At 41.5% G+C, this 18,207-nt stretch overlaps 1 protein-coding gene across 14 annotated transcripts in view; it reads left to right on the forward strand.

Annotated features, from left to right (window-relative positions):
- PTPRF (protein tyrosine phosphatase receptor type F) overlaps positions 1–18,207 on the forward strand; it is a 382,606-nt gene that overhangs the window by 121,304 nt on the left and 243,095 nt on the right. For all 14 annotated transcript variants that reach the window (XM_051624854.1, XM_051624859.1, XM_051624865.1 and 11 more), the window contains exon 3: positions 11,494–11,655. In XM_051624854.1, coding sequence (XP_051480814.1) covers positions 11,571–11,655 — 85 coding nt within the window. In that variant the 5' untranslated portion in view covers positions 11,494–11,570. The remainder of the gene's footprint in view (positions 1–11,493; positions 11,656–18,207) is intronic.

Genomic DNA, 18,207 nt, shown 5'->3' on the forward strand with positions numbered 1-18,207 from the left:
AGGCATTGTAAAATAGCTTGTTAATTGCTGCTCATTTAGAATTATAATTAGGTGTTATCAGATGAGTTCTGTAATACTACAATTAAAATGTTATAAAAAAAATTTGTGGTTTTTAATACTTCATAAATTGGTTAAAATTTAATTCAGAGTACACTGATTGCAAGCTCTCTGTGTATGTGCATAATTATTAAAACCCACAAGGATAAAACCAAAGCAAAGATCTCATAAAGACTGTACCAGTGAAATCAACTGTGTCTTTTGCATCGTGTTGCTGGGGAAGGTTTGAATCATGCAGGATCCATGCACTGGGTAAAGATCAAGCAACCTGAGCATCAGGTCTGCTCAACAGGGAGGGAAGGAACATCAGGGCTCTGGTTACTGTCCTGGGACAGGGGAAGAGAGGGTGTCATTGAGAGCAAGGTACAACTGAAGCTGTTTGGGGTTTGCTTATTGCCTTTGTGAAATGCAGGGTGCCTTGCATTGAGAAAAGCTCTTTAACAGGTGGTAGCAGATGCCTTAGGCTTAAAAAATCCTTTGTTCTGGTCATGTATTCCCAGATCAGGACTACCCTAGTGAATATGCTGCAGAGTGCTGTACTAGTGCAAGTGTAGTTTGGTGATTCAAAATAGTTTGAGGGGATAACTTTGTCCTGCCTTCCTGTAGCCAGACTGAAACACAGAACTGACACAAACACAGTGTTGTGTGCTCTAGGTAATTCAGTAGAACAGCCCCTCTGCTCATGCCTGGCTCAGCCCCACTTTTACTGTGTGCTAGGCACACGTCTAGAAGCAATGGACATGAGCTGTTGTCTCCAAGCAAATGAGCTTTCAGACAGAACGTGATCAAAACCACTTTGCCTTAGTCTACAGGTAAGAAAAAGCTTGGACATCTGGTGACATTGCATATCCAAAAGTAAATGTTTAAAACTTGGAGCATATTCCTCATACATTGCTAAGGTCCTTGGAGCCGTTTTTTATTGGCAGCTGAGTTGCTCTTCACCGCTGTTAATTTTGTATGTTTGGATTTGATGAAAAAGTTGCTGCATTTTGTGTTGTTAGCCCCACACCAGTATCAGCTCCACACCTGTGGAGGAACAGGGGCTGTTCCTTTCCTTGGAGTGGTACTTGACTAGGTCCTGCTTAAACTTTCCTTTGTGTTTCATCCAAGCTGGATAACGTCTTTCCCCTTTAAGATCTTATTCTGTTTTTCTGCTGGAAGCTTTATGCCACCAGGATTTTACATTCTAGCGACTAACAAAATTAAAATAGCTTTCCTCCTAAGTACTGTAAAATGTACATTGAATCTAATTTCAATGGCTCCAAGTATGCATTTCAGCACACTAATGTACGAATGGATTGAAAAAGCAGCTAGCAGTAATTTTCTTTCCTTGGGTTTTAATGAATGGTATCCCAAGAAGCTCAACATTACGTATTACCCTCTTTGTATTTTACTCAAGGTCACATAAAGGTGGTGGCCTGGAAGGAAAGGGGATAATTTCAATAGTAAAGCTATGAAGTTGCTGCAGATGGCATATGGGATGTCTTGTTTCTCAAACGTCTTTCCATCTGCTATTGGCAGAAGTCTCCATTACAAAAGGGCAGTTTTATGTGTGGTACAATTTTTTTTTAGGTTGATCTTTTATTAAAATGCAGGTTTCTCTTGACTCAGACCATTTGCATGGAACCATTCCCCTGGTAAAGAGGACTTGCAGAAGTTGTGACATCTAACTGGGATGCAGAGGAAAAACTCTCAAAGTTTGGGGAAGAAGGAATTTTTTAAAATTGAGAGGTGGTGTTATTTACTTTTGCTGTATGTTTTGGGTTTTTTTCTGAGGGAGGGAGAGGCGATGGTTAGATGTTCATTAAAACATGCAGAATATTTTTATCCTCCTCCCTTTTCTCATCTTTCTAACCCAAAGCAGATGAGGTTGCGCATCCTTGATACAGTGGCAGGCAGCACAGATCCACAGCCATGTGGAGCCTTCCTGTCTGCTGCCTCTCTGTTTTCAGCACTTGTGAGTGATCCACATGTGTGAGTTTACCTGCAGAATGTGTGCTTGAAGATGTGAGCATGGATGCAGGTTTTGGCCTGTTTGACGCTGTGGAGTCCTGGGATTTGCTTTGTGATGTGAAAGATGGAAAATGGCTATTCTGTCCAGAAAGTGTTTGATTTGCTGCAGCCTTGATGTAGCTGTTATCTAGGTCCCTCTAGCCGGGAAGTAACTAGGAAACCTACTGCTTTCATCTGCCAAACAAAGAAGACCTGTAAAATATATTAATTAATTTTCTCCCATCAAACTGTTTTAAACATACAGCCTCATATCTGAGTGAGACAAAATCTGATGTGTAGATGTTTTGTGTGTCTCATTGTAGAGAATGTGATGCAAGAAATAATAATTTCATTTTTAGCCCAAAGTGCTACTGAAGGAGAGAAACTGATTGTTTTGACTGAGTCAGAGTTAAGACTAGCTTTACCACCATTAATTCAGGATTTCTTAATTTACAGACCTTTGGTTTCATCTTCAATAAGCCTTATATTACACCTACAACTTGACTTTTTTTATTTACATCTCTTTAATATGGCTTGGGTACTGCGTAGTATATGCTACCTCAGAGGGTGTTTTCTTTTGCCAAAACAAAGCAAGAGGGGGTGGCTAGTAGAAGGCGGAAAAAAAGAAATTACCAGAAATTTAGCATCTTATTATAATAAGCTTGATTGCATCTTGGTTTCTTTATAGGTTACAGAAACAGTTTTCATTTTTCATACAGAAGGCAATTGCATAAAACTTGTGCTTTCACAGTTCCTGCTTGTTAGTTGTAAAGGGAATTTCTGGGTGCCGTCTTCCATGGTAACAGCCAAATGCCTCCAGAGCCAGAGGACTGCAGGATGCTGAGGGCGTTCTGCATGGAGATAATTCAGTTTAATAAATGTAATAAGCACATTTACGCTACTGGGCTATGTTAACTACCTGCATATAAACTGAGCATACATAATTTTGGGCAAAGGTTAAAGAAGCAGTTTGTAGGAAAGGCTAGCTCCAGAGCACACCAAAGTAGCAGCTATTCTTATTGTAGCCCTCAGTAACACACACAATAATGGGGTTCAAGCAGTATCTGTGGTTGAGACAGTAATAGCAACTACGATATAATTAACTTCCAAACCCTTTAGGAGAGAATAATTCCAAAATCTAGCATTGAAAATGTTCATAGTTTCACAAGATGACAATTACAGAAAGTTTAATTGGATATATAAACCCTCCAGTAGGGCATAAGTTGTCTGCTAAATGATGGTGTTAGGAAGAAGCCATCCCCGTGGCAGCCTGCTGCTGTCTTCTGCGTGGTCTTTGGGCTGGTTGACAGGAGCTGGTATCTAGTCTGCCGTCATGGTGCTGCTCCCATGCTGGTGGTGACCATGGCTAGAAAGGACAGCAGCCAAGATGTGAACTTGCCACTCCGTGGGCACTTGGTAGTTCTGTGGAGAAGGATTATGAGCTCTGTTAGCAGGATCAAAGCAGTAAGTCCTTCTTACTCAATCTCTGCATGTGATAGTGGCTGCAAGACAGTGGGTAGAAGTTTTGTCGCCAGCGTGTGCATGCTTTCCAGAGCCTGACTTAAAATAGCTCCAGACATAAGTAGTTGCTGAGCATTATTTAGTCACCCATGTATTTATCAAGCTGCTACTGAGTCAGCAAGGTTAAAGGTGTTTGTAAGATCCTCGCATAGATATCTCTTCATGGGTGACCATGACCATGTGTAGTGCATGAGTATGGTCACTGAGGTCAAAGGGGCCAAGAAGATCAAAATGTTGAGAATGATGCTAAACATCAGAAATTACAAATTAAAAGTGAACAAGTTACTCAAAGCATCCCTAAAATTAAAATGAAGGAAAGTAAGAGTAAAAAAGAAAAAGTATGTTCTGGGGGGGGGGGAGTGAACAAGTTCCTTGATGTGGTTTGAAACCAACAGCTAAACATAAGAAAGCAAGGTGGGAAAATCAGTTAAAATAGCAAGACTGGGAATAACTCACATTAGCTAGATGGCAGGTTTGAGAAGCTGTTTGAGATGAAAATTTGGAAGCCCAATTCCTAGGTATTAGTAGTAGAGTGTATAAACTATAACAAGTATAGAAGGAAAACTGGAAGATCCAAGATGGGCTTTGAAGAACTAACAACTATACACAGAAAAGAAATAATTTAGGCAAATCAGTGCCATTGTCTTGCATAAAAATTTGGCTTACTGGATGATGGGACGTTAAAGACGGCAATTAAGGAAGAGAAGGGTACTGCTAAAATGGGAAATTTTTTCTTTGCATCACTTTTAACTGCTAAAAATGTTGTGGAAGACTTAGTAGTAGTATTGTGCCCAGTCTTTTTAAATATAAGAGATAAGCAAATTTCAGAAATTGAGGTCTTGGCAAAAGCAGCTTTGGAATAAGCTATTAATCTGAAAAGCTTGAAGTGAGCAGACTCCAACAGTATGCAGTGTTATATAAAACATAACTTCCAGCAAAAGTAAGGGATTTTTTCATTAAAAAAACCCGCTTATTCAGAAGGAAGTTCTTTATAGGCCTTATACTTTGGTTGAAGCAAAAGTTATTGAGAAAATAAATACCTGAAAGGTCGTGTTCTCATAGGGTCCAACTTTATGGATTCTACAAAGGAAAACGTCTAGTAGTTGATTGAAATGCCCAAGAAGCTGCCAGAGAACGGGTTTACAATCTGGACGTCTCTAAAAAATCTCTATACTGAGACCACTAACAAAGCTGATTAGTCACATGGGTAGAGCCAAGGGGTTTTAGAAATAAGAAACTGATTTAGTTTGATTAAGTTAGGTTTAGGGTTTAATTTGGTCTGAAGCCAGTAGACACGATGCAAAAATCCTTGAGGGTAAGTAAGGACAGATTATCCCTCATATGATTGATCATTTGCATTCCTGATGGGTTGGTGCTCACTGGATCTTCTGACTGCTCTGCTTTGCCTGTTCTGTCAGTCTGAGATATGCAGGACCAGCAGGTTTGGAGTTGCTGGAGCCAGATGCAGAAATAACAGTACCACAGTTGTGCAGTAAAGAGCAGTCAGCTGTGGGGTGTTGTAAGCACTAAGCCCAGAAGGACCATGTTTCTCAACTCTCCTTCTCCTCAGTTTAAAACCTTCTGTTCTACATCCTAGATGTGAGGAACTTGATGCCAAGGAGTTAGGGTTTAAAGGAGAAGAGTTGGTACCTTGTGATTTTAATCTCTACACCACGTTGTGTTGAGCTGACCCTACGTCTGTAATGGCATGATTGTTTCTTTTAAGAACCTATTGTCATGTGTAGTAATTTGCAGAAAAATCACAGGATTTCTTACTTTGTGTGAGGGTGTCACATGAGCACATTCCTCCATGTTAGTGGAGGTTGCTGGTAACTGAGGAATAGCTGAATTCCATTTTAATTTGCATAAGATTTTCTGCTGCCCTGGTTCTTTAATCCATGCATCTGGTTGCACTGCTGGACCTGTTCTGTAAATGTAAAATACCTCTGTTGAGAGGGCAATATGCAATAGTTTACTTCTTCTAAAGAGACTTTACAGCAGGTATTAAGGGCTGTAGGTACAGTGATCTGTATTTAGTGCTTGCTGTGAATGATGGCTGTGAATGAGGCCCAAGGCTGATCTATATTTTAAGTGGACATTTTGACTTATCACTGCTGTTATTTAATATGGCCCTTCATAATCCTTGTTCCAGTGGAAAAAATCCTCCTTTTTATCTAGAGTTGACTGCAGGAAACAACACCCTCAGAAATTAGTATCTTCAGAAGCAAATGTAGCCAATAAGACTGACAGGAGGATCCAAGCTGTGCTTGCATCCTGCTTAAAAGCTTCCCTTTCCGTCTGCTCTTCTCCTTGGGTCAGGTTGTGATTGGTGTGGTTGGGATCACAGGGATCCGTTGTTGGGCCAGCTTGCTGCTGAAGTCTTCACACTTGTTTTTTTAATGCTTTGCCAAAATGTAGAGAATCTTTTTGAAGTAGTCCTGCATTGTTCTTGCTGTGGTATGTATTTCCCCATACCAAGCTGCCTCTGTTCAGTTTTCTTTGTTTCCCCCCCCATAGATTATGGGAATTTTTTTTTTTTTCCACCTTGTTTTTAATTTCTATCCAAACAGATGATGAAACATTTTCCTGCTGGTGTCTGTTCTCCTTTTTTTTCTTTTTTGGAAAGCTTACTGAGAATATTCAACATACATTTTCTTTTTCTCTGTCTCACTCCATTACATGCCTGTGGCTAATTATACTCTTCCACTCCTTTCTTAGTGTTATCAAATCCCCATTTCACTTAGGCAGTCTGTCTGGTGCTCATGACCTGACAGATTTTTTTTATCCTTCCCACTTCTTGAATTGTTTTTGTTCATTCCTTCTCCCCAGATGGCTTGAGAGTCTTCAAACTGATGCTCTAGGTCTGCTCACATCTGGGTCCAGGAGGTGATACCTTTGCTCATGCAGCAGTCACTTTAGCTTTTGGCCTTTTTACTATATCGCAAGTTCATATGAAGTTCCTCCCTAAATCTATGCTAGTGCTTCCATCTTCATATATCTGCCCATTGAATCTCTCTAGTACTATTCCCTGCATGTGGGAGTTTGAAGTAAAATGAGACTCATTTTGTCTTTTTTGGCCATATTGCTGTACTCCCCAAGTCTCTTTATATTATATTTCTTGCAGAAAAGCACAAAGAAATCTATGCTAAAGGAATACTAATGTAGCAAAGTGAAACATTCAGAAGTCATTAACTTTTGTGTAACTGTTCTTCTATAACTTTTAATGTGTGCAATATGATGATCTTGAATTATAGGGTGCCTCATGGTTTTCCTCTTTCTCCTTCAAACACAGTTGAGGTGTTATATACAGAATGAAGCAGTTGAGCTTTAGCCAATTATTGTTCTCATTTTTAATATAAGAAATAGCTGCCTTGTTGCTCTGTGTGGCATGTACCCCCTCCTTGCTTGGTCAGTTCTTGACTACCATCATTTGCATCACACCCCAAAGTACTGTGGTGATTGGGTCCCTCTAGAGCACTGCATCCCTTTCAGGGTATTTGTGTAGAACACACAGTTGTGGATGGGTGTCCAGAAGGAAAACTTGGTTTCATTATGTATTGCGTATGTGGTGGAGTTGAGAGAAACTGATGCAGTTTTAGCCACTTCTTTACTATTGTCTGGGTGGTGTCTTGTTGGCATCTTCTGACCTACATCTGTGGGCTCATGTTGAGAACAATAAGAAATTTCCACCTTGAGAAGCAAACACAATTCTTTAAGGTCTGTTGTGAAAAGATACTATTAGGTCTTCAGGTCAGATGAGGACATTGCTTATGCCCTGGACTTACCTTTCTGCCCTGTAAGTTTCTAGAGACTTTCTTAACCATGTTTCACAGCAAATGCAGTGTCACTAGTCACACACACAACTGAACCTGGCAGTTCTGTGGATGTACTGGGGTTCCTGGAGGGAAAATCTTTGTGCTGACTTGTCAGGTATTTGGGGGTGCAAAATAGCTTAAACTTAAAAAGCTGTTTTAGTGCGGTATTTTTGTCTCCAGTTTGGAATGGGCAAGCTTACTTTGGGAATGCTTCATGGCTAGTGACCCACCTGACACTTGCTTCGGTTCAGTTCAGCTTCCAGAAGAGTTCATAGAGAACATGAGCTATTCAGTGCTGGTTGAAATTCCTCTTGATTCTTTAAAGTTGACTGCTTTTTCTAATCTCTTTGCTGTCTCCTGTGGGACATACTCATTGCCAGAATTTCCTAGCACCATATGAGCTGTCGGTATTCTTGGCTCTCTTTTAAACGAGTCCAGCTTTTTCTGCTTGTCTGAAAGAATCTAACCATGTATGTTTCAAAAATGTTCTCAAGACCACCTCTTTGCCATCGACCTGCCCCATGGCAAATTCAGCTATATTTAAATGAAGCTGGCTACTTTTTTGATTGCTTTGTTTTGCTTTCCCACTTTCTAGTTTTCTGCCAAACTAGTTCTAACACTTTGTTTGGACCAGGGGCAGGAGTTAGCTTGCTAAACTCAAAGCTGTTTTTACAAAGCCATCTGGAGTGCTTAGCCCTCAGCCTCATTTTGGGTTACATGGTCTACAGTTTGTAATACTGCTAGGACCAGATGCAGAAGGAGCGATGAGAATGTAAACCTTCTTGTAGGATGTCTGGGCTCCCAAATGCAGTGTTAGTTGTGAGATGCTAGCGTAAGCAGTGAGATTGAAGGAGGCTTTCAAATGAAGGGACTTGAGGTCATCTGGTGCGCAGGAGATAATTCCAGATGCAAGAGAGTGTAGCCTGAGGAGACATGAAGTTGTTGGAACAAAAGAAGCACTAAGGGTCTTAAAAGCCTTTGTTGGTTGCTGTTGGACTTGATTTTGCCAAAGCAGTACTGACTCTGTATGATTTTAACTTCTTACCAAAATCTACCAACATTTTTTAGTTTATATCTGCTTTCTGTCTCAGGTTGCCTTTCTGCCTTAGGGAAGGAAGATTTTAGCATTGGTTCAGGATGGCAGTTCAAAACTGTCAGAGTAACACTGTCCTTCTAAGGGTTAAATGAGCTTCCGCTGACGCCTTGTCACCTTGCTTTGAATACTGGGTTGTCTAGTTGAGGGAGAGCACCTTGCTTCTAAAATGGAAGAGCTGAAGCACTGGGAAAGATTTTTTCATATTTTCAATTTCAAAAGAGAATGACAACTGCTGAGATTTATAAAATTTTAAAACATTCCAATTTAAAGGGCTTTAAATATTGAACTCAGACTTTTCCATAGGCAGAGCAAACATGGAAAGAAGAAGCAACAAAGTTTGATCCTGTTGAAGGGCCAAAGGTGCTCTATTAACTTTGGAGGGACAGACAGCAGTCTTGTGTAAGAAACTCTGGCTTTCCTACCAGATGGTAAATTATTATGGAGCACAAAACAGTTGCAAAAGATCAAGTCCATAAAGCATCTGGTAGGGTGACTGACAATTCATCAGTTTTGCATGATGCACGTTGTATGTATCTCATGGGCTTGAGAGGAGAGTTATAAATCTGTCAGGCTTGAAACTGGAGAGCAGCTTGATCACATTTGCTGAAAGAAGAGAAATTGAGAGAGAGACCTATTCTTTAGCTGTGGTTTTTGTGTTCCTGGGAGTTACTACTGAATGAGGGCTGTGGAGGTGCCATGCACATGGCTTCTGAGCAATCTGCACTCAAGATATGCCATTAGATCAGGCACTTCTGTTGGTAATGGAAGTGAGTGAAAGAGGTAAAGCTCTCTGAAAGCTATTCATTCCCAGTCTGGTTTGGCACATACCTAAGATGTTTTCAGCAGCACCTGTAAAGTTTGTTCTCTGTCCTAATCTGAGAGAGCTTGACACACATCATTAGTTTTTGACACTGTTATTTTACCCCTTGGTGATTTCCCCGCCCCCCCAAGAAAAGTAGCTTCTTAAGATTCTGGCTGCTGTTCAGCCAGATGCAGTGTTTCTTCAAGTGTGCTTCATGGGTTTGCTTCTCCAGGCTGCACAAATTAGCATTGTAAATGCAGAATTTAGAGACATAATCTTCACTCTTAATCCAGGCTCTTCTTCCCATTCCCGTGTGGGCTGTATCTGGAGAGCTGGCTAACACCAGGCAAACTGCCTGGGGACTGAACAGAGTTTCCCATTGGAACAGAGCTTATGCAGCTATAAAGATACAAGTGTTTGTATCTGTCTCTGCGGTGTAAGACATGTTAATGGTGCTTTTAGTAATTCTTTGGTGAGAGATGAATGAGGATATGGAGGTTGGAGAGCAACAAAGAGAACCAAGTGTGTGGCTGGTATGAAGAGCCTCTTATGCACTATTCAGAGTCTTGCTGCTGAGCTTACTTGGATTTATGCTTTCTCATTGAGGTAATAAAAGCAGGATGAGATGATCAGTATTCTCTCTGCATCTAGGTTAGAACTAGGTTATTTTGTAGAGTATTTTCAGATGCCTTGGGTGTAGAAGACATTGAATAAAGATTTCTCTGTGTTGTGTGATACAATGTGTGAAAAGATTTACTATGCAAATACAGTCAGATAATGGAGAAGAGTCGTGATCTGCTGTTTGTTTGTAAGATGCGATGTAAATATTTGCCTAGGTAGGTTCTCTGGAGATTCCTTGTGGATTTCCCTCAGCACTGTCATTGCTGGCATGCTTTGAGCACGATGTTTTTGTGAAAAGTAAATCTGTTCCTAATGTGAGATACTTCCATCAAAAGCTCAGTGGTTCTCAAAAAATAACCATACCAAAACAAAACAAAAAATGCTTCCTTGTTCAAAAAAACAGCAAAATGCAAAAATACCTTTGTTAGAGCATTCTTGAACATGTTCTTGAAATGTCTGCCAACACAAATGGAGCAGTGGGTTGTGCCACATACAGCCTGTGAACTTGCAGCTGCTTTGCTTCAAGCATACTCAAGGGGTCCACTTGGGCTGGCATCTGCCAGCATGAGGCATTTTCTCTATTGATTTGCCCTGTTGCCAAATTTTGGTAGCTCTTGCAGCTTAGTGAAGGAGAATCCCATCAATTTATGAATGACTTGAGCTTGCATTGAGATGCCCATCACAGGGAGAGTGATCCCTGCCCTGCTGAGCATTGTCACTTGGAGGGAATGGGGCCTGCTAACTCCTTTAAAATCTGTCTTAGTAGGCAGACCTTGGACTTTCAAATGAAAGCACAATGAGAATTTTCTCATGAAAAGGTAAAGAAGGAAGATATACAGAAATTGTGATTTTTAAAATACCTGCCTTCTTTTATTGTTTTTCATGGAATTTTCTGTATTTCTACATCCAAACAAATGCCCAACTGAAGCCAATTTCCAAAATAATTTGCTTATCTTTGGAGAAAGTATATCCAATCTTCAATCCTTTTAGATAGTTCTTCTCTCAGTTTTTGGGAGGTTGAAGTTTAGATGTTTGCTTTGGGTGAATCTTCTCTTTCTACTGGGACCCTGGTAGCCCTGTGAACTGACAGCTAATTCAGTTCAGCTTCTGCCTCTTCTGCTTGAACCCACTGGGACTTGTCTGGTGTACACTAGCCCAGCTGGATAGACCAAGCTCCGCTTAACATGCAGTTGACTGCAAACCACCCTACATATGCAGTCAAGTATGTCTTTCTTGTGCAAATGAATGAGGAAGGGTTACATGAGCTTAAGACAACTTCATGTATTGTAACATACAACTTCAGAAGTATTCGTTGTGAATAACAACTAAAGGATGAACAAACAGCCCATAATCGAGACTGGATGTGAAGATAAATGTGGAGAAGGCTGTGCATTTACACCTCGTGGCCCTTGAAAACAGCTTATTGGATTTGAAGGTATCAAGGCGGAGTTAGCTGCTAAAGCAGGGAAGATAGTTAAATTTCACTTTTAAAGTATCTGTAATTACGTCTTTACAATGTAGTTTGGTTTGTCAGCAGTTAATCTGTGTGTCATATTTGTTCATTCTCTTTTCCTTCTCTTGGTTTGCAGGAGTAAGTCTGTGTCTGTAACACTGGATGTATTGACCACTTGCCTCAGACTGAAGAGGACTTGCTCTACTTTGGAATATGGTGCCTAACTTCTGCGTCCCAGTACTCACTGTGCCAGCAGCCATCCTTTGCTGCTTGATGCTGCCTTTAGCAGGAGCAGACAGTAAGTAACATTCAGTTTTTGAAAGCTTGAATAAATTGTAGGATTTCTTTCAACAAATATTCAAACTTATTGTTTTGTACTGGAAACACTGAGGACAAAGGGATAACCCTGACCCTCTCCCTCCCCTCCATTCTCTTATTTTCCAGTGTGCACAGTGCAGATAAACAGTATGTGTGTGAAGGGGCACAAGTAGAACTAAAAAGGCTGACAAAATTTATTCAAGCCCAGGAAGAGCTTCTGTAGTAGCTGCAAGATCAAAATCTGACAGTTTGATTTCTAACATGTACAGATGAGTAAAGAGAATTGGGAGCAGAGGAAGAGAGAAGTATTGGGGTCACAGTAATCCCTGTTGCTTTATTTTCTGTGTTATTTTACCAGCTCTTGTAATTTGTGTAGTACTGAGACATGTCTCCTGAGTCAGTGGGTGACTGAGAGCTGTTGGGGTAAGGGTTCAAGTTTTCACTTTCTGCCCTAGCTCTCCTGTGCCTGTATTTCAACACGTTTCCTTGTGCTTGTATTTTAAGCTGTTGTGTCCATCCATGCCTGTTACCCTGATAGTCCTACAGCACTGCTGTGACTGGCTTTGATCAGCCCTCTCCAGGCCAGGGAGAAGGTGTGCACAAAAGGCCATTGTGGAGAGACGAGGAGAAACTTGGCAGATGGGAGACTACTGAAATACCTGAAAGTTGGAATTCCCATCAAACGAGTTATGCCGAGTGCAGGAACCTCGTGGTTTCTTTGCGTAGTCTTGTTTTTCATAACTCACGTATGTGTGTATTTGCTAGGTTACCCCTAGGTATTTGAAGGTCTTTTCCAACCTTGATGATTCTATGTTTCTATGAAGAAAGATACAAATTCATTTTTGTCATCACTAGGGGTGACGTGAACACTTAACGTGTAGTCTGTTTGAGTCTGAGTTGCCCTAGTAAACTGTGGGCAGCAGCTGACTCCTTCCTCAGCTTCCTGGTTGCTGGTACTGCTGGAAGATGCTTATTCAAAACATTTTATGTCTACACATTGTAGCCCATTTTTAAGTCTGACAGAGAAGTGTGTGTTTAATGTTCTGAGGTGCATAAAAATTCCCCGAGTTCCTTATCTTTATCCTGATCCCTGAAAAGGAGAGAAGTGTCACTTCATCAGGTGTGCAGAAAGAAGATGGTGGAGCTGGAGATGTCCTAGGACAGTTCCAGGCCTAAGGATAACTTCTAGTAAACATGGTTTGCTAATTTTGTGGAATACTTCCACATGCTTAAATTTAACAAAATTGACTCTGTTTCATAGGCCTAGGACCAGATATTGGTGTCTCAGATGTGGAATGCTTCTGTGGTGAGAAGCAAGCATATCTGTATGTATGGCCTTTGCTCTGGTGCAGACTGACTCTGAATTACTTTTTCCTAATCTAGAAGGCAGATCTGGAGGAGCATGACCTTTTAACTGCCACAGCCACATGGATTAATTGAGGGTTTCCTAGGATTGAAAGTGTTGGTCTGTTATCTAATCATAGAATCATAGAATGCCAGGTCAGAAGGGACCTTAAGGATCCAATATCTGTTCCAACCTTTCTATGTAATGCTATAGTTTATATGAGATGGCTCAGCACCCTGAATCTTTAACCCATTGAATCTTGCCACCAACTCTTAGCAGCAAGGAGCTGTGTGAAAAGGCCCACTCTGTGCCTCTGCAGCAGAAGAAATAATTCCCTAAGTCTGGGTATTTCCTGTCCTGCCATCAGTAAAGCAGGCAGGCAAGATGTGAATGTGGCATTGGGGAATCCTGGTTCAGGAGAGAAGTGAAGGGCAAGAGGAAGGTGCAATAATTCATACACACTGTACCTTACTGCAAAAATTAGAGAAGGGATGCTGTGAAAGCAGCCCCACATATGCACCCTCTTCAGTATTTTTGTTCCCTAAGCATCTCATTGGCTCCAAAGACAGTTTATTTATATGGGTTCCTGATATAATACGGCTCTCCCTGGGATTTCACTGTGATTCTTCCTTTTCCCTGTTGCAGCACTGCTTGGAGGCAGTGGAGGCATGGGTAGACTCCATGTCTGCAAAGCATTCCTACATTTCCCCAGTTAAAAGCAAGGCGATAGTGGACACAGGGTTATCCCTGTGAAGTTATTCTTGGAGTCAGTCACCAAAATCACTTTTTGTTGGAACAGTGAGGATAGAGGGCAGGGAAGGTGGGCTGTGACAGGCTGTGCTGCATCCCTGACAGCAGGCTCCCATGTGGCTCATGGCTGGCTGCTCGGGGAGCACCCAAAACCCGGGACTTCCCTCTCCTACCTGTGCTTCAGAGCTGTCACAACACGTTTCTGCCTTGCTGCTGTAGCTGCCTGACAATGAGGCAGCTGGCAGATAGCTAGACATTAGCACCTGGGATCAAACAGATTGAGTATGTATTACCTAGTGGAATTAGTGCCAGGCACTCGCCCGCGCTGCCTCTCCTGGAATTGAGTTCACAGGAGCTGTGAATAACCTCAGCACTGAGGAATCAAAGGCATATCCAAAGGTTAAACGTGTGGCAGTGTGTCAGGAAAAGGGGGCTTGAGGTGCCTTCCTGCCAGCGGGACAAAGCAGTGGCTTCCCAACCACTCCAGTGGGGTGCTGAGAGGAGAAGGTGAGCGGGAAGGGCCACGTGCCCATGAACGGTGGATGCGGAAGTGCTAATTTGGCAGAAAACACCTTCAAATCCGCCCTGGCTTTTACAGACTGCAGTAAGAAATTATTAAATTTTCTCTGTGATCTGACTGTTTCTGTCAGGGTGACCCTAATTCCATTACAGCAGCTCAGTGTTGATTCAGGATGGCTGTTTTACACTTCCTCCCTCAGCTTGCTTGTGTGGTGGTGTGGGGTGTTGTTGTTTTTTTTTTTTTAGTGCACTCTGTGCTTCCCTGTCTGTCAGCTTTTGACTGTGCATGGGGAAAATGGCTTTGCAGATTTCATTTAATGTTCTGTTCAATTGTCAGCTAAAAGATGCTCTTTTCCAGCTTTCGGAAACATGTCATTTACTCTTATAAAATAAATAAAGCAAAACAAAAAATCCCCTCTCAAAACAAAATACAGAGAAAACTGGAAAAAATCAATACTGGCATCACAAATGGATCAGTGACGTGTTTATGTTGTTGGCATGTTTTGTTTTGTTTTTAAATTAGGCTTTGTTTCTGAAGGCCTGGCTGGGCACAGCTTCCATTAGCCAAAGGAAGAGACTAGGTGATCCATCCCAAGTCTTTTCTAACCGAAATATATCTTGGCTTGTCTTGCACAGAATTTCAAAGGGCTTAAGGATGAAAACCACTTCAAAAGTGACCTTGTAGAAGGAAAGAACTAAGGCAGCATTAGGCCAACTACCTGTGAAGTGATACGTGGTAAAAAAAACAATTTGCACCTTTTGATTTCTAAAGATAGAGCAGATTTGGCTTTTGTTGGAGGGGCTGGGGGAAGCTTGCAGCAGTGAGGGGTGCTGGTGAAGGCAGGTCTCTGGCAAAGACCCTAGGTCTGAAATGTCCCAAGCCTGTCTTGCCCCTTGTAAGAGGTGGTTGATTAATGTAATTTTTAAGGCATGCATGTCATACAAGTTGTTTTTTTTTAATCAGGCATATTTCTTGGTTGCTAATTGGATTGAGAAGACACATTAAGAAAGAAAATAGGAAGGTGAGATGCTGGTAATTGTGAAGGCTGGGGAGAGGAAAGGTACTGATGGCCTTTCTAGACATGTGGCTCCAGGCAAGCTGTTTTTGCCCCCAGGATTTTGCATTGCACCTGAAGTTACAACCCAGAGGTTTTGAACGGAAGAGCACTGGAGCATTTGTTAAGGCCTTTAGTTCCTCTTGTGCTCAGCTCTGTTGTCTGCCTTTACTATTTTTATGTTCCTGGGACCCAGGAGTAGCGTGGCAGGTTTTGACTCCCCAGTTCAGCTCTGGTTTCTTTGCCTCATAATGTGAATGATGCCTCAGCAGCAGCCCAGCTCCTAAGGCAGCTGTTCTGGGCCACCCTGCAGGACTAAATTGCTGTTGTGCAAGTCTGGAAAATAGCCACTTTGTGGAGCTGAGCCACAGCATCCCATCCCGAAATCTGGACCTGAGGCTTCTCCACTGCTGCTTTCCTTTTCTCTCTGCTTGCTGGTTTCTTTGTTTACATGCCTGTCTCCAAACACAGCACCTAGTGATTATGTGTAATTGATACGATTGGATCCAGGTATTGCAACACAGATAAATACTAATTTCCTGCAATTCCACCTTGACTTGCTTGACAAATTTCATCAATGAAAAGAACATGTAAAATACCGTTAGGAAAACCTCTGTACCTGAGACACTGGCGTCATTAAGGGACAGGTTGAAATATTAACCACAGTTATTGTGCAGCTTTATTTTTTGTCCTTACTTATGTATTTAGGTATAAATGGATTCCACACTTTAAATATGTGAATGCTGCCTGCTTATAATGAAGTGCTGCAGACATGAAGGTAGGAGGGATGTTGTGAGAACACTGTGTGTAGAGTAGACAACAGATCTTTTTCTGCATTTATAGATGTGTCCCTTTTAGCTCCAGCACTTGCAGCAGTCATGTGAATTTGTTTGGGTAGTTACCTAAAATAGGTCACAGTGTTGTAATTTGTCTTTTTCATTTATTCTTAAAGCCAGCATCATTCATCAATCAGTATCTGCTGCTAGGTCAAAGGTCTGCTGAGCCCCAAATCTCTTACCCAGCAATGGTCAGTACAACGACTACTGGAGGATGTAAAAACAGCGATCCTTTCCTGTTGTCGTCTTGTAGCCTTCAGTGATCCATGGCTTCTGAGCCCAGAGAGAAGAAGTGTGATAATTCGAGGAAGAGTTGGTCTGGATTTTGGATTTTGCTCTTGGGCAGCTCTGAGCATGTTGTCAGTCATCAAGGGTGTGCTGGGGCCATTGGGTTGCATGAAGACCACCATGCAGGCTCTGACTTCTGCCTTCACACCATGGCTCCTCGTTTAATCCCCCTACTGTTCCTCTGCAGGGCTAAGCAGTCTCACTTGCCGTTTGCATCATTCAGACTCACCTGAGTAGCCAAAGTTACTCTCTTGCCTTCCCGAGGGAGTTCCTATGTTTAAGTGCCCATGCCAGTTACCTGGCACAGCAACAGATGTTGAGGGGCTGATATATTTTACACGCTTTCTTTGAGAGAGACTGTGCTCATTGGCTTGGTGATACAGAAAAACAGTAAAACCACCTGCTTAAAATTTTATCTTAAGTGTAGATTCATAGACTTTAAGGCCAGGAAGCAGATCACTGTAGTCTCCTACTCTGACCTGCATAGAACAGGATGTATAATTTCAGCTAGAAATTTCTGCATCTACTTTTAGCAGCAGTGGATGAGCTAGCACATAGCTTTTAGGAGGCTTTCAAATCATTATTTGAAGACTAAATGGTAGAGAATTTACCCATCTCCTGTGTGATCTGTAAAAATGTCAAGTAATCATTACTTTTACAAATTTATATTTATTTTAAGCTTTATTCATGCTTGGGGTGGGGGTAGGGGTTGCTTCAGACACTGAATGTTATAATCTGTGTCAGCTAGGCTGGAGACTCCTGCTATTTAATGCCATCTCACTGAGAAGCAAGAGAGAGTGTAGGAGTTAAGACAAGCTGAAAGTCTGTCCTTTTTGTTGTAGAAAAATGGATTGGTCTTAAATTTTTTATCAGAGAGGATGTTTATAGTTCTTCACTAATCTAAAAACATACTGAAAACTCTGAAAAACTCAAGGGGCCAGGACCAAGAAGAGAAGTGGCTACCTCTTGCCACAGTACGATGGCACTTTAGCCCTTTTATCCCTAGCATTGAGGTGGGAACACAGTCCTCCACAATGACCTTTGGATCCTTTTCCAGAACTCAGATTCCCAGGGTGCAAACTCCCATTTCATTAGTGTGACTGCAAGTTTTTTGCTCATTAATGTCTACCTTTGAGGACATTAAAATGCATTTTTCTGGATGCCAGCTCATCCAGTTACCCAAGTAATTCTTTACAGATAATCTTCCCTTGCTGTAATTAGCTGACTGCCAGTCTTGGTAAAGCTTACCCTTTACTTTCCAAATCTCATTGCAAGTTTGTTTCATTTATTCCCAGATGTAAATCAGTTGTGACTATTTGCAGATGTTGCTGTGAGCATTCTAGGGAGGTATTTAAGATCTCCTATAGTAGTGATGGTGATATTCTTTGCAGATGGAAAGGAGTGCCAAGAAACTGGTAAAACAGCATGGTTTGTCATGCTGCTGGTTGCTACTAGTAGTACTGATGTCAGATGGAGAAAGTATGAGGTGTGCTGGAGCTTTCAGTGTTTTAGCTAAGCAGTTGTAAAAAGCAATGAGGAAGTGGTAATAGGGATGCTTTTTTGTTTCTTTGATTATATTGGTGCTTCAGAATGATACTGTAATATAAGATGATCAAGCTCATTTTTGTAAACAACCAAGAGTATGAAATTTGTTTGCTCAAAATGTTAGTCAATCTATTTTGATGGCAAACATGTTGGTTTTAAAAAGGGAGGAAAAAAAAAGCATCTGTTCATGGATG

This window comes from Apus apus, chromosome 7 (assembly GCF_020740795.1).
Source record: "Apus apus isolate bApuApu2 chromosome 7, bApuApu2.pri.cur, whole genome shotgun sequence".
In the NCBI taxonomy this organism is placed as follows: Eukaryota; Metazoa; Chordata; class Aves; order Apodiformes; family Apodidae; genus Apus; species Apus apus.